Source organism: Chiloscyllium punctatum, chromosome 1 (genome assembly GCF_047496795.1).
Source record: "Chiloscyllium punctatum isolate Juve2018m chromosome 1, sChiPun1.3, whole genome shotgun sequence".
Taxonomy (NCBI): Eukaryota; Metazoa; Chordata; class Chondrichthyes; order Orectolobiformes; family Hemiscylliidae; genus Chiloscyllium; species Chiloscyllium punctatum.
In genome coordinates this window covers 133,445,675-133,462,752 of record NC_092739.1, presented here as the reverse complement: position 1 = coordinate 133,462,752, position 17,078 = coordinate 133,445,675, and the positions used below count along the sequence as shown (strand labels likewise).

At 38.8% G+C, this 17,078-nt stretch overlaps 1 protein-coding gene across 4 annotated transcripts in view; it reads right to left on the bottom strand.

Moving 5' to 3' along the window:
- Positions 1–8,378: 8,378 nt before the first annotated feature.
- The window catches only part of myo5b (myosin VB), a 268,371-nt gene continuing 259,671 nt past the window's right edge, over positions 8,379–17,078 (bottom strand). For all 4 annotated transcript variants that reach the window (XM_072574380.1, XM_072574399.1, XM_072574390.1 and 1 more), the window contains one exon: positions 8,379–10,838. In XM_072574380.1, the coding sequence (XP_072430481.1) occupies positions 10,686–10,838 (153 nt within the window). In that variant the 3' untranslated portion in view covers positions 8,379–10,685. The remainder of the gene's footprint in view (positions 10,839–17,078) is intronic.

The window sequence follows — 17,078 nt, the reverse complement described above, 5'->3', positions numbered from 1 at the left end:
CTAGCCAATCAGTCTACTCTCGATCATCAGTGAAATGATGGAAGGTGTTATCAACAGTACTATCAAGCAGCACCTGCTCAGCAATAACTGACTCAGTGACACCCAGGGCCACTTAACTCCTGATCTCATTACAGCCTTGGTTCAAACATGGACACAAGAGCTGAATTGTGAAGGTGATGTAGGAGTGACTGCTTGACAACAAAGCTTCATTTGACCAAGTGTGAAATTAGGGAGCTCCAGCAAAACTGGAATCAATGAGGATCAGGAGGCAAACTCTCTACTGGTTGGAGTCACTTGCCTGGGTGGGGCCAGTTCCAACAACACTTGAGAAGCTTGACATTATCCAGGACAAAGTAACCCATTTGATTGGTACCACATTCACAAGAATCCACTCCCTTCACTATCAACACTTAATAGCAGCAGTGTGTTCTATCTAGATGTACTTCCATTTAGAAAGCAGAGGACAGCAGATACATGGGAACAACACCTCCTACAAGTTCCCTCCCAGCCACTCACCATCCTGACTTGGAAATATATCTCTGTTCCTTCACTGTCACTTGGTCAAATTTCTTGGAATTCATTTTCTAATGGCATTGTGGATCTACCTACAGCACATGGACTGCAGTGGTTCAAGAAGATAGCTCACCACCATCTTCTCAAGGGCAACTTAGGGATGCTTGCCAGCCAACGACACCCATGTCTCACAAGTGAATAAAACAAAAGAATAAAAGGTTGTTGCTTAGTGAGTCTCAGAGACAACTCTCGCAGTTTTGGCACTAGCCCCCACATGATAGTATGGAGGACTTTATAGGGTTGCCTAGGTCGATGCCATGTGGTCTGCCTTGTTTTTTTTTCTCTTCTAAGACTTTGTAGTGATTGTTGCAACTGAGTGGCTTTCTAGGCCATTTCAGAGGACAGTTGAGAGACAACCACATTGTTCTGGGTCTGAAGTCACATGTAGGCCAGACCAGGTTACAATGGCGGATTTCCTTCTCTGAAAGAGATTATTGAGCCAAATGGATTTTCAAACAATCAACAATGGTTTCATGATCATTGGTAGATTCTTTATTCCAGAAATTTATTATTGAATTCAAATTCCACCATCTGCTGTGGCAGGATTTGAACTCGGGTTCCCAGAACGTTAGCAGAGTTTCTGGATTTAATAGTCTAGCAATAATACTGCTGGGCTTCCCCATTCTGCATTTGGTATTCTCGGGGTACCATGGAAACCTCAGTTTTTAATTCGGATTTGATCATCTTTGCCCACATTTATCAACATAATCTTTGTAGCTCGTACAGTTTTTTCTTCTGGTGTTAGAACTGAGCAAAATCTCACTCATTTTGAGAAGGTTCCCTACCATCTAGAATTACTGGACTTCCATCAAAATCTTTTTATTATAGAGTCATACAGCGTGGAAACAGACCCTTCGGTCCAACTTAGTCCATGCCAACCATAATCCCAAACTAAACTAGTCGCGTCTGCCTGCACTTGGCCATATCCCTCCAAATATTTCTTATTTATGTACTTATCCACATGTCTTTTAAACATTGTAACTGTACATAACAAAGAAAACCCCAGCAGATGAGCTATGCTGGAATATGCAGACCCAGGGACAGGTTGACTAGAAGCTGGGGAAATCTATTCACACCTCAGCCCCACAAGAACAATGAATAAATTGAATTCAGACAACATGGAGAGCCTGCACAATTTCCAAGACCTCCAACTTTAGAGGATATTCAATCACAAAAACACAGGACATTTGCACTTACTCTAATAATCAGGAAGACCAATTCATCTCGAAAGAAACAACAGAGTCTATTGTATGAAACCAGATTTGGCAGGAAGATAAGAGGCCTACAATTTTGAATAATTGGAGGCCCCGATCCCAGGCAAAAAATGTCAGAAGGGGTTGAAACAGAAGAGGGAAGGATCCTCTGCAACTACTGCCAAGAGAAGGATCACTGCATCAAGAACGATCCTCACAGCTATCTCTAACCTCCATCAACCAGCCACCAACAACAGACCCAACAATTGAAGACACCCGAGAACACCAACACCAACCCGATCAACACCCCCAACCTCAGGCACCTTGTAAAGACAAAGACCCATTTGCAAGAACCACCAGAAATAAGGAAAATTAAAGTACTCACCTGACAGATCCAAACATGTCTTACTACATCAGCATTACAGCCCAGACTGAAACCTACAGTGTCCAAAGTCCTCAACAGAGCACCAGCTACAGCGAGCGAGAACAGCAACCCACATTTCAAAATCATGTTGGTCCAGTGGTGAACTCAATTTCATGGAGACCCTAAACTCCAACTAGTTAGCAGGAAGGTGGGTGTGGGCGTGTAGATGGGGTGGCAATGACATTCCTGATGAAGAGCTTATGCTTGAAACATAGACTCTCCTTCTCCTCAGATGCTCCCTGACCGGCTGTGTTTTTCTAGCACCACACTCTTCGACTCTGATCTCCAGCATCTACGGTGCAAACTTTCTCCCTGGCAATGGTACAGAAAGATCTATTGTACTTGAGATTATATTACTGTTCTGTGTATAGCAGTAAATACCTTGTTTAACTAATAGATTCAGAAATTAACATTCAAAATGTAAGGAGGCATGGGATAGTTGGAATCTGGCTGTCTGGATACAGAATTGGCTAGTCCATAGAAGACAGAGGATAGTAGTAGATGGAAAGTATTCAGCATGGAGCTTGGTGACCAGTGGTGTTCCTTGGCGATCTGTTCTGGGATCTCTGTTTTTTGTGATTTTTCTAAATGACTTGGACAAGGAAGTGGAAGGGTAGGTTAGTAAGTTTGCCAATGATACAATGGTTGGTGGAGTGGTGGATAGTGTGGAGGGCTGTTGTAACGGGACACTGACAGGATGCAGAGTTGGGCTGAGAAGTGGCAGATGGAGTTCAACCTGGAAAAGTGTGAAGTCATTCATTTTGGAAGGTCCAATTTGAAATCAGAATACAGGGTTAAAGGCAGAATTCTTGGCAGTGTGGAGGAACAGAAGGATCTTGGGGTCCATGTCCACAGATCCCTCAAAGTTGTCACCCAAGTTGAAAGGGTTAAGAAGGTCTGTGGTGTGTGGACTTTCATTAGCAGGGGGATTGAGGTTAAGAGCTGCAAGGTTATGCTGCAGCTCCATGGACACCTGATTAGACCACATTTAGAACACTGTTTAGTTCTGGTCATCTCATTATAGGAAGGAAGTGTAAGTTTTAGAGAGATTTACCAGGATGCTGCCTGGACTGACGGGGATGTCTTATGGAGTAAATTTGAGGGAGCTAGGGCTTTTCTCATTGCAGCAAAGGATGAGAGATGACTTGATAGAGGTGTATATGATGATGATGAGAGGCATAGAGAAGAGTAGATAGTGATCTTTTCCCAGGGTGGAAATGTCTATCACAAGAGACATTTAAGCTGTGATTGGAGGAAGATTTACAGGAGATGTCAGAGGTTGGTTCTCACACAGGAGAGTGTTGGGTGCATAGAATTCACTGCCAGCAGTGGTAGTAGAGTCAGATACATTGGGGCCATTTAAGTGACTTTTGGATATGCACATGGATGAGAGTACAATGAACGGTACATAAGTTAGTTTGATCTTAGATTAGGATAAAAGGTCGGCAGAACATAAAGGGCTGAAGGGCCTGTACTGTGCTGTAATATTTTATGTTCTATATAATAGTATAGTTTAGTCCTAGCCTCTGTACTTGAAAGTGTCAATTCCATTGCTTGTAATTTGCCTTTTTCTTTTGTTTTCTGGTGATATATTCAATTTTCTGTCTTAATAAATGCAGAGATTCTTTTACCCTGAAACACCTGTTTACTGCCTTCTTCATTTCACATTCCCTATATATGTCCAGTGTCAGAACCAGGGATTGGGGCGGCTGGGCTGGGGGGTAGGGGCAGTGATTCAAACCATCTAAAAATTAGCAAATTACTGATTGCGAACCAGAAATCCTACAGAACAAAAGTTGGATGACTGCATTCTTGCCAGTCCTATCCAATCTTGCAGTTAAGCTTGCTGCTTTTGTGCATCTCAGTTAGAAAGTTATAATTTCAAGTTCTGTTCATAATCAAGGTTAATACTTCCACGTAACTGAGGAAATGCTGCATCAGAGATGCCAATTTTTGGATAAAACAGTAAATTGAGACAGCTAGATGTAAAACAAAAGATTTCAATACAGGTTGCTATGTTGCTGTAGCTGCTGGCTTGTACATTATGGCCGCAAAGTAAGCGGAATAATTTTAGAACCTCATTAGCCATTCTTATTTGTGGATTTGAACTCACTTTGAGGAGTTCCAAATTATAAATGGGTTGCCAATTTTATCAGTTGTTTACTAAGAAATTCTTGCAACATGGTATCAACTGTTCAAATACTGCAACAACTGTATCCATGTCATGATAATACATCCTCGGGAGATGATCAATCGGTGAAAACTTGTGGGGGTGAGTGGGTGGCAATCTTCATACAATAGTAGAGGAGTTAACTTGCTGTCAGAGTATTATGACACTACTATTGATAGGACAACATATCCTGTGACTCATGTACTGTCGTTGTTGTGAATTCTTACATTACATTGACACTGAAATGTGTTAATCTAAAACTGTAATCATCAATCTTTGAGTAAAAAAACTGTTAAAAATATAATGTTATGTGCACTTTGAATATGCCTTTATTTGAATAGTTACTCTGAACTTATATTGAGCGTTACAGTGGCTGGATTTCCAACTTAGTGAAACAAGCACAGATAGCACATCTAAAGAAATCACCATTTGATTAGATTTCAACCACTTTTAAGTTTTAACCACCCTGACAGCAAAATTTATTTCCCAATTTGTACTATTTTTATCTAAGATGATTACAGAATTATAGATTGGTATAGCACAGGTGGTGTCTATTGGCTTACTCTTTTCAGGGAAATACAATTAGCCCCATCGTCTGCCTCCATTTTCCACCCCGAACTATAAAGCATTCTAAATGCAACCACTCATTCAATTAAAAAAAACTCCTTTGCCAATCACCTTAAATTTGTGTCCTCAGATTATCAACCAATCAGCTACTGGAAATGCTTTATTTAAAACTTTGAATGAAAAATAAGCACCACTGCAGTTAGGCAGTAATGTGGGGGTTAAAACAAAAAATAAACAGGAGATCCCTACCCTTCACTGTTTGATCACACAGCATTGCCTTTTGTGTAGGGCACTGCTTGTCACTGGCCACTTGGGTGAAAAAAGAAAAAAAAAGAGAAAAAAATAAAACTTTGAATGATTTAGACCTTTCTCTTAAATCTTTTTATCTTTGGCTGCTTTAAGCAGAACAATACCATCTTCTCTGCTCTTTTCATTCATTCCTCATCTGTGGAACGATGCTAGCAATGTTCTTCCATACCATTTTTGAAAGGAACATGCAAGTAGAAATGTATCCAAGATTGGAGGTCAACATAAATAAAATAGATTTTTAAAATTATATTCAAAATTCTTTATTTGACATTACTGTTTCTCCATTTAAAAGTATCTGTTATAATAAAGCATGTAGTTTACAGTTTTTCAAAATGTAAAAATTACTTTGATCAGAATATTCATCATTGATCTTTTACATTTTACTATTTATTGGTTGCACATTACTTTATTACAGTCTTAACCATGATAAGCATTTAATAATTCACTTAACAGCAGTACATTATTATTGACCAATAATCAGCCAACTTTGTACCAAATGTTACCAATACTGGTGATAGAAATCTTGGAAGGAGGGATGACTATGTTTTTTGATTAACAATTTTTATAAAAAATCAAAGTTGTGCAAAAAATGACAAAAATATCATGAACGGCAATAAAGTTGACCCTATAAATGTTCCCATGGATACATTTTTTTTCCTATGCATTTGGAGTCATCAAGGAAGGGAGAAGTGATTCTTCCTCTTCAATCCTTATTATATAAACATCCTAATCATCCAACAACCCAAGACTAAATGCATATTGACCAGTAAACTTAATATACTTGAAAACTGATCAATATAAAAAGCTGATAAATTACTGTACAGTTATATTAAGTCCTCTACCAGTTTTATATATGCAAGGTTAAAAAATGAATATGCCTTGTGTTGTTTACAGTGCATCACCAATTGCAAATTTTAAATCTATTAATGCAATATGTAAATTCTCAATTTTACATTAAGATAAATGGAGCAATCTGAAAATATTCACTTAATTCTGAAATTCCACTACATCTGATGAATCCAAAAACTCCAGAGTCTAATGCCTAAACCTCAGACTTAGTTACTGATGCCAATCTTTGTGCACATTGTGAATTACATCAAAACTTTGAAAAGTGTATTTTAGAGACTCTCTCTTTAGGAATTTCTTGTTGCAGATAGAGTGTAATGATATAAATACTGATTAAATAGGTCATCATAACTATGATGCCACCTGGTTCTTCCTCTTCAAGTACAAAAGTGTGACATTTTAACAAAGATATTGAGCCTTTAAAAGAATATCTTCTGGGAAGTGTCAGCAGCCTAAAGTTGTAAAAATCTGATCCACCACTGTTAAAACATTCCAAGTGCATGAGAACAAATATAATAGTTAATTCATTTCATCATATTCATTTTGAAGTATTGAGCTAGATGGGTCCTTGTGGTTTATTTATTGGCCAGGATTTTTAGGATGGTGAGGTTTCCCTTCCCACCACTTGAAGAATCAGTGTTGCCAACACTGCTCCAAGGAATAGTAATTGGTCGAAGATTGGACTTCCACCCCTCATCCAGGAGAAAGTGTCAGCAGCAGCAAAAGCTGCAGCGGACAGGAATGGGACTACAAGCAGTCTCCGGATTTTAAGTCCCAAGAATTCAGCACCAAATAAGTGTAAGGTTTTGGGGTAGATAGCAGAAATAATGCTCAGGGTGGGGTCAGCAGAAAGGGGTTAAGGATGGTGAGGGGTGTGTTTGGTTGTGTGTGTGTGGAGATGTAAATTTCTGCCCCTGTATTTGTTTAGATCTCTTCCAGCTTCAAGTTGTTAAGGAAACAAATACAAATTAAATAAACTTGAAATGATTATCTCACAATTTCCACATCATCATATCTCCAAGTATTACTTCAATAGAATGTCCTGGTCATGTGTCTCATTATATCCAACATTCAAACAGCTTCAAAAATCATTCAGAAGTAATACTGAAGCACATTATATAAATCAATGGTTGTACTTGGAGGGAAGACTTTACAATGAAAGTACTCAATTTCCATGTTGGATCATCCTGTGAAAGGGCACTGAAAGCTCCTTGAGGTCTTTAATAGCCAGTGATACATCATCAAGATCAGCCTGACATGTGGCAGGGGGAAAGAGGGTGGCCTGTGTGCTTATGACTATCACATTTTATGATTACAATTAAATATGCAGGGCTTTAATACCATTGTATTTATAGCATGCCTCAATTGGTATTATAACTTGAAATACTTTCCTAGAAATAGAAGGACTTAAATTTAAGGGGAGATGATTAAATGAGAGTGAAGTATATCAAAAGCAATGGAATAGCTAAGCTGCTTTGTCTTTTTGTCCAAAGAAATGTCTATATAATCTGATACCTTCTAATAATTAAGCCATTTAGCCTAGCTCTGCTTGTTTTTCAGAAACAACTAACCCAAATAATCCTACTTTCTTCCTCTAACAATTGGCCATACTTTTTTTCTTTTTAAGTATAATTCCAATTCCTTTTTGAGAGCTGCTATTGAATCTTCTCTCACCACCTTTTTTGGTAGCCCAGTTCAGATCATAATTCATTGAATTATTCTCAGAAAGGATCAATGCCACTGCTTCACTACATGGCCTTTCACCATGTGTTAGCCCAGATCGTGAAAGGACAAAATTAATTGACAGTGAAGAGTATCTCTTCCACTCACTTTATGACTGAGCTCACTGACTATTACCAAGACAAAATCAAGCTGAGTGTTCACTCTTCTAGTACCTCCATTGTCTTTGGTTGAGTCTGTCTAACTCAGTAACTCAGAGATTGAACACGATCTCGATCAGTGTGGCAGATGGTGCAGTTACCCAACTAGTCATCATGAGAACTCCAATTTATTCTACAATAATCCCATTGTAATAAGTGAGTCATGTTGCTGGCAAGCCATGGCGCAGCAGTCAGATTTTGAACAATATAATTACTGTCTTTGGCAGAACTGTCTTTAATTGCTACTTTTGTACTTAATTCTTCTCTTTTGACCATATCAGAGCATAATGTTGAAACTGCATCAGTTTCTCATGCATCTTAATCAAGTATTTGTTATAGATATATAGGTTATATGCCTCAATCCTATTTTAACTCCAGGAATCCAAATCAAAAATGAATGACTTTTTTCAACCATCTGACCATCTGGATTAAAAATTTATTAAAGAAAAATTACACCAATCTATCAGAGATATGTAACATTCTATTAACGTACATTGTCTGTCATAATCATAGTTGTTTTAAATACAGTGCTTGCTAACAGGGTGGTTTAAAACTTTCCCACTTCACTGTTTCCATTTCATTTCTCTAGGATGAAGATAAGAAAATCATGTGAGAAAAAACAGGAAGAGAAGATGATGCATTTGAGGATCTGATGTCTTGCTTGTATGTATGTATTGCATGGACACACTGGAATTTCTATTGGAACAGCAAACTTAGATTCACACGATGCAGATCAGTGAAAAGGGAGAAAGTAAGTTAATTTTCATCATTTAGAACCAAATTAACAATGTTGCTCATACTGATGTGTAAAATAAAATTAACATATGGCAATTGTATTTGTCATAATATCAAGACTATTTGTTATTCTTATAAGTTATTACTCTGACTGCTAAATAGAAGTTTGTGATTGAAAGTATCTATACAACAAATCAATGATAGATTAATTCCAACATTCACTTTTGAAGCCTTGAAATTCAAATTTCGGCCAACAGAGGTTACAGGCACATGCAGTCTACATATTCAAGGGAGACAGAGAGGGAGGTATAAATCCAAAAGGTAATTTACCATTAACAACAAGTAACCTAAATCAAAAATGTTTGCTGGATTTAGATATTCAGTGAGGTTCTGTTGTATCAGCATTGGAAGACTAATTGTGTACTTCTGTGATGCATCAGAATGTTCACATTTTATAATTAATGAACATTATTTTCAATGAGTTCAAATTCCTGCAAAATATAATCCCCCAATAAGTGTAAAACTAGTTTATTTTTTATCCACAAGTAGTAAGAACACCAGGAATATTGTGCTGTTAAAATCTTATAGAATAGAATCCCTACAGTATGGAAACAGGCCCTTCGGTCCAACAAGTCCACACCAACCATCTGAAGGGTATCCAACCCAGACCCATTCCCCTACCCTGTTATTCTACATTTACCTCTGACTAATGCACCTAAACTACACATCCCTGAACAGTATGGGCAGTCTAGCATGGCCAATTCACCTAACCTGCACATCTTTGGATTGTGGGAGAAAACCCATGCAGACATGGGGGTAATGTGCAAACTCCACACAGTCACCTGAAGCTGGAATTGATCCTGGGTTCCTGATGCTCTGAGGCAATGGTGCTAACCACCGGGCCACTGTGCTGCCCATCTTAATGATTAAACCATTTAGATATCAATTGGAAACAGTACAATTTTGGTTATGGTTAAATGTCATTGTTTCAAGGGGTTATGCACAGCATTGCCACATCTATACTTTGAGAGGCAAATAGATAAAGGTAAAGCTGCCAAAGTCCCAGAGATCCACAGGGCTTGTTTATCACGAGAGAGAGAAATTACTGGTGGGTGAGTTTAATCTGAGAGTTACCATGCCTCAGGTGAGGTGTAAGGTCGAGAAGTTTGGACCTTAGTGGTGACCTCAGCTATTATAGGAATTGAACCCATGGTGTTGGCATCACCGAGCTGACCAACTCCTAAGGAGTCAAATACAATACAAAGCTAAGCTGTTCTTCATTTAGGAGTCAAGTCCACAATGTAAATGCGCACCAACCGGCTCAAAATCTCTCTTGGTCCAAAAATCAAAGAAGCAGGGATAGGAGCAGTGTAATTAACAACTGAAATAATAAATTACACAACTCTTAAAACAAGCCCACAGCTATGGTTGCAGCAAGGATAAGGAATTATATATGCGTCTAGCAGAAAGGTGATACCAGCTCCAAACTAGGTGCACACATTGAACAGAATCAAAGCCCCTTCTTGTTTGTATTTTCCAGTCATTTTCTTTTATCTGTACTGTTCATTATTTACCTATAGAATGTTCCCACTCTGACTATAAATGCAAAAGAAAGATTCCACTTCATGCTTCAACTTTGCAAAGAAGCATAATGAAAACAGATTTGTTAAATATTCAGAAAGCACGTGAATCCCAGTACTTTCTTTTTGTTACAAATACAATATTCATGAAAACATCACCTTTGTTTTTTTTTCTTTAAACATCTGACACAATAAATAGTCATCGGTTAGCTGTTCCTGCTGACTGCATCTCAAATGGCCTCTTGGAGACATATTTTTTTGTAGTGGTGCTAGATCATTTTTGTTTCTTTTTGAACAGGTCTTGTGCAATTATTTCTCTCTGTAATAACTATTGATTGAAAGACATCAATTATCCAAGATCCTGCAATCTTCTCTCTCCATTCCTCCTTTCATATATACAACTTTGTTCTATACTCTATTGAGGAAAGTTAAGTTCAAATTTGCTGGGATGTGAATGGTATCCAGGTTGAGTGCAGAAGGGTTGTACGGAAAGATTACAGGAAACATGTGTTTGAAGTCCATTAAAAGTTGAGGCGGTTCATTGCGGTCTTGTAAACAGGACTATATGAAGGAAAAAAGACAAATACAAAAGTTAAAATGCATTTATATATATAATACATAAATATATGAAATAGATAAATTATGCTGACCTAGTTACCAAATTTCTCTGTGGCAATTTGGGACTTTGAAATCATTTTTTGAAAAGCTGACATCAGTAAAAAGTAACCAAGAATTTACACTGTGTCAGTGTCCCTGCCTTCTCCGTTTGTGGCTTATTCTGAGGTTATTTATCGAGTCAGTACAGCAGACCCTTCAATCCAACTAGTCCACACCAACCATATTCCCAAACCAATCTAATCCCACTTGCCTGCATTTGGCCCATATCCCTCCAAACCATTCACTTATCCAAATGTCTTTTAAATGTTGAAACTGTGCCTGTATCTATTATGAAGTTGAAGGCTTGTACTGTATCCTTAAGAGAGTGTGAATACTGTTCTGAACTGAAAGCTGACAAGCACCTGTGATATGGACTGGAAAAATTGAAAATATGTAACATTTGATTGTGAAATTTATACCCAAGTTGGTTGGCGTTTTGTCAACAATTCCAATGCAACTGGTTTAAAATTATGCCCCAGGATCCTAAAACCTAATCGAGTTTGAATTTATTGTTTTGCCAACATTGAACCTTGGGATATAAAAATGCAGAGAGAGAGGGAGAGAGAAAGCCAAGAAATTAGGAATCACTATCAAAGGTATCTTTTCAGATGAAACATATTCGCAGTAAAAAGAAAGGAGACAACTCAGAGATCTTCAGCTGGAAGAAGAAAGGCACCAAAGATGACAGCCACTATGTGGCTTTGAAATTATGTTGATGTCATTTTAATAAGTGTCTTACTGGAACAGCATGTTGTTATAGAATTGGAGGCAGGTAATAAGCACTTAAGAGAAAGGGGCCTGAGAGTTGTGAATAGTTGTTGTTTAATGTTCACTTTTAGAGTTGAAGAATACATTTTCTTTAAATAGTGGAATTTTGAAGTTCTTGGTCACTCATTTTAACAGATTATGAGGAGACGTGAGATTTTCTGGGTGTTTGGTTTAATTAACAAGGATTCATCACCACATCGTAACATATCCACCACTTCCTTTGGCAGTTTATTCCACATATGAACCACTAAAAAAAAGTTGTCCCTTATATCTTTTTCAAAACCTTTCTGCCTCTCCTTAAAAATATGCCCCCTAGTTTTGAACTCCCCTCCCCTAGGGAACAGACCCTTGGCTATTCACCTTATCTATGGCCCTCATGATTTTATCTAACTCAATAAGATCACCCCTCAATTTCTTATGTTCCAGTGAGAAAAGTCCATGCCAATCTTTATAACTCAAACCCTCCATCCCTGGCAACATGCTGAGAAATCTTTTCTGAACCTCTCCAATTTAATAACTCCTAGTGGAATATATATGACCAATATGTGGAGGAACCAACTAGAGAGCAGGCCATCTTAGACTGAGTACGGTGTAATGAGAAAGGAATCATTTCCAATCTAGCTGTGCAAGACCTCTTGGGGATGAGCGACCATAATATGATAGAATTTTTTAAAAATCAAATTCGAGAGTGAGGTAGTTGATTCTGAGACTAGGGTGCTGAATCTCCATAGTTTCCTTTAGTAAGATATGAGGCATGAGTTGGCCTTGATAGATTGTGGAGAGTTACTTAAAGGGATGACAGTGGATAGGCAATGACAAACGTTCAAGGAACGCATGGGTGAACTACAACAACTGTATATCCTTGTCTGGCATAAAAGTAAAATGGATAAGAGGGCCAATCCATGGCTTACAAAGAAAATTAGATCCAAGGAAGAAGGATACAGATTGGCCAAGGAAAATATTAGGTCTGAGGACTGGGAGCAGTTTAGAATTCAGCAAAGAAGGATAAGGGATTGATTAAGAAGGGGAAAAATACAGTCTAAAAGTAATCTTGCAAGGAACAAAGATTGACATTTAGAGTTGCTATAAGCATGTGAAAGAGATTGAAGACTGTAGGTCCCCTACAGACTGAAATGGGAGAATGCACAATAGGGAACAAAGAAATATCTGAGCAACTGAATATATACTTTGGTTCTGTCTTCACAAAAAAGGACATCAGAAATGCTGAAGAATGCAAGATTTAGTGAGAGGGAAGAATTGAGGAAGACCAATATTAGTAGAGAAATGGTGCTGGGAAAATTGAGGGATTGAAGGCGGATACATCCTCAGGGCCTGATAATCTATGTCCCAAATTACTTAAGAAAGTAGCTCTAGAAATGGTGGATGTATTGGTGGTCATCATCCAGGATTCTAGAGACTCTGGTACAGTCTCTGAAGATTGGCGGGTAGCTAGTATTACTTCAATATTCAAAAAGGGAGGTAGAGAGAAACCAGGGAATTATAGACCAGTAGGCCTAATATTGGTAGTGGTGAAAATTTTCCAATCCATTATCAAGGACATTATAGTGGAGCATTTAGAAAGCATTGGCCAGGATCAGACAGAGTCAGCATGGATTTATGAAGGGGAAATCATGCTTAACAAATCTGTTGGAATTCTATGAAGTTGACAAGTAGTGAAGTTGACAAAGGGGAGCCAGTCAATGTGTTATATTTGGACTTTCAGAAAGCATTTGAAAGTCCCGTATAAGAGGTTATTGTGCAAGATAAAGCACATGGAACTGGGGTAAGTGTATTGAGATGGATAGAAAACTGGTTGCCACAGAGGAAACAGAGTAGGGATTAATGGGTCCTTTTCAAATTGGCAGACAGTAACTAGTGTGGTGCCACAGGGATTGGTGCTAGGACCCCAGCTACTCACAATATATACTAATGATTTAGATGAGGGAACAAAATATAAAATCTCAAAGTTTGCAGATAATACCAAGTTAGGTAGGAGGATGAACTGTAACGAGGATGCAGAGATCCTTCAGCATGATCTCGACAGGTTCAGTGAGTGGGCAAACCAAGGGCATATGCAGTATAATTTGGATAAATGTGAAGTTATTCATATGGAAGCAAAAACAAGGCGGCAGATTACTACCCATATGGCTGTAAATTGGGAGGGGGAGCTTGCAGCAGGACCTGGGTGTCCTAGTGCACCATTCGCTGAAGGCAGATATGCTGGTGCAGCAGCTGGTAAAGAAGGCAAATGGTATGTTGGCTTTTATTGTGAGAGGCTGAATACAGAAGCAGGGATGCATTGTTGCAGTTATACAGGGCCTTGGTGAGGCCACACTGAGAATTCTGTGTGCAGTTTTGGTCTCCTTTTCTGAACGAGGAAGCTCTTGCTCTTGAGGAAGCTCCTCAAAAGGTTTACCAGGTTGATTCTGGGGATGGCAGTACTGATGTATAAAGGAGAGATTATCCTAACCTAGTCAATTTTTGGTGGAGTTCAAACGAATGAGGGGGGAGTCTCAGATAGACTTATAAAATTCTAACAGGACGAGACAGGGTAGATGCTCCCAATGCTGGGTGCATCTAGAACCAGGGTCATAGTCTGAGGATTTGGGCTAGACTGTTTAGGATGGAGACGAGGAGGCATTTCTTCACCCAGAGAAGTGAGCCTGTGAAATTCATTACCACATGAAGTGGTTGATGCCAAAAGGCGGCTACATCTAGCACTTGGGGCGAATGGGTTCAAGGTTATGAGCATAAAACAGGATTAGGCTATTGAGTTGGATGGTCAGCCATGATTGTGATGAATGGCGGAGCAGGCTTGAGGTGCCGAACAGATTCCTCCTGCTCGTTTGTTTTCATAGTATTGTATGTAGTACTCCAGAAGAGGTTTCACCAACATCCCGTACAACCTCAACATGATGTCCGAATTCTTAAATTCATAGGTTTAAGCAATGTAGGCAAGCGTGCTAAATGCCTTCTTAACCAGCCTGTCTACATGTGACACAAATTACAAAGAATTATATACCTGAACCCCTAGAACACTCTACAACACTACCCAAGGTCTTAATAGTATAAGACTTGCCCGGTTTGTTTTACCAAAATGCAATACCTCTTATTTATCCAAACTGAACTCCATTTGCCATACCTCAGGCCATTGATGCAATTGATCAAGATCTCTTTGTCATCTTAGATAACCTTCTTCATTGTCTATTATACAACCAACTTTGGTGTCATCCACAACCTTATTAACCATGCTTCCTAAATTTCCATCCAAATCATTCATATAAAAGACAAACAAAAGTGGACCCATTTAATGGTCAGCAGACTATTATTTGTTACGAAGCAAAATACTTGCTCCCATCTGGACAATAAGTCTATTAAGTAGGCCATTCCTGCAGCACCTCTGCCCTGCTGTCACTCACCAAAATGTACAGTGCCACATGCTGGGCTGGATCTTCAGTTTGAGTACCTTTGGCTCATGATTAAATCTAGCAGCAGCAAGATGAGGCTGTAAGTGGCCTATAGCAAGTGGCCTTTCCAGTCCCTCCCTTGTCGATAATATAATTGTGGCAGGGCAGGTAGGTAAATGACAGACATAGCACTCGTGGAACTTTATAGGAATTCCTGTCAACCAATCCTCCCCAGAGAGCTATAAAAATCTAGTCGCATGAAACTGATGGATTGTTGTAAAATTTCAACGTGTCTTTTAAAGAAGGCATCCTTTATTGTTCAGTCTCATATAATTCTAGTCCATACTGATATATTACTCTTAAAATTTCTAGGAGAAAATGAGGACTGCAGATGCTGGAGATCAGAGCTGAAAAAGTGTTGCTGGAAAAGCGCAGCAGGAACCATTCCTGAAGAAGGTCTCATGCCCGAAACATCGATTCTCCTGCTCCTTGTATGCTGCCTGACCTGCTGCGCTTTTCCAGCAACACTTTTTCAGCTCTTAAAATTTCTAATAGCCAATACATAAGACATAGTAACAGGAGTTAGGCCATTCACCCCATCAAGTCTGCTCTGCGATTCAGTCGTCATTGCTGATAAGTTTGTCAACCCCATTCTACCACTTTCTCCCCATAATCCTTGATCCCTCTTTTGTTTTAAACGATGTGCTAGCATTCTCTGGTTAGATGGTCTTCCTCCTGCTCATCACTGTGGATGGTCTTCCACCACACCCTTCTCGTCAATGCTGACTGCAAAGTCCACTCTCAGAATGTAAATGAGCGGTGTCTTTGCATGACATGATTGCACACTCTTCCTCCTACTTATCACCGTGGATCTTCTCCCACAATACACTTCACACCCATGCTGACTGCACAGTTAAGTTATTAAGTTTATGAAGACTAACTGAGGAATTTACAAGGCAAAGATATGGGTAGAATTTTGAGATATAGGTGCAGACTGGATTTCTTTGACTGGACTCTGTGTACTTAAGTACTCTTCTTATTAGAAGACACTGAAAGCAAGTTTCCCTGAAGCATATTATTAAGGAAGTAATAGCAGAACATTTGGAAAAATCATAGTCTAATGAAACAGATTATTGGCTTGTGAAATGGAAATCATATCTGACTTTATTTGAGTCTTAGCTAGAGTGAACAGAGGGAGATATATTGGATTTGGACTTCCAGAAGGCATTCAACAAGGTTCCTCACAAAAGTTCAGTCATAACATAAGATTCCATAATGGTGTGGGATAGTATATTGACATGGATAGAGAATCAGCTAATTGTTAAGAAAAAGGTCAGTGGGGATAAGCAGCTCTTTTTCAGGTTGGCAACCTAAGACCAGTGGGTTTTCACAGGGATCAGTGCTGGGTCTGCAATTGTTTCCAATATATATCTTAATGAATTGAAGAAAGGAAGTGAATGTACTGTAGCCACATTTTCAGATGACAAAAATAGGTGGAAGCCAGGTGCAAGAGGAACACAAACAGTTTGCAAAGAGATATTGATAGGTTAAGTAAGTGGACAAAATGCTGGCAAAAGCTGGCAGTATCATGCAGGAAAACGTGAATTTGTTCATTTTGGAAAGGAGAACAAAAGAATGGTATGTTATTTAAATTCAAAAAACTACAGAAAGCTGCAACACACAGGGTCTTGGAGGTATTTGTGCATGAAACACAAAGTTGGCACAGAAGTGCAGCAGGGAATCAGAAAGGTTAAAGGATTTATTTCAAGGGGATTGGAGTACAAGAGTAGAGAAGTTTTCCTACAACTGTAAAAGATGCTTAAGACCAATATATGACATTGCGAGCAGTTTTGGTCCCCTTATTTAAGGCAAGATTATCATTTCATTGAAAGCTGTCCAAAGAAAGTTCACAAGGATGATCAGAGTCTAATGAACAAATAGGTTGGGGTTCAACTCACTGGAGTTTAGA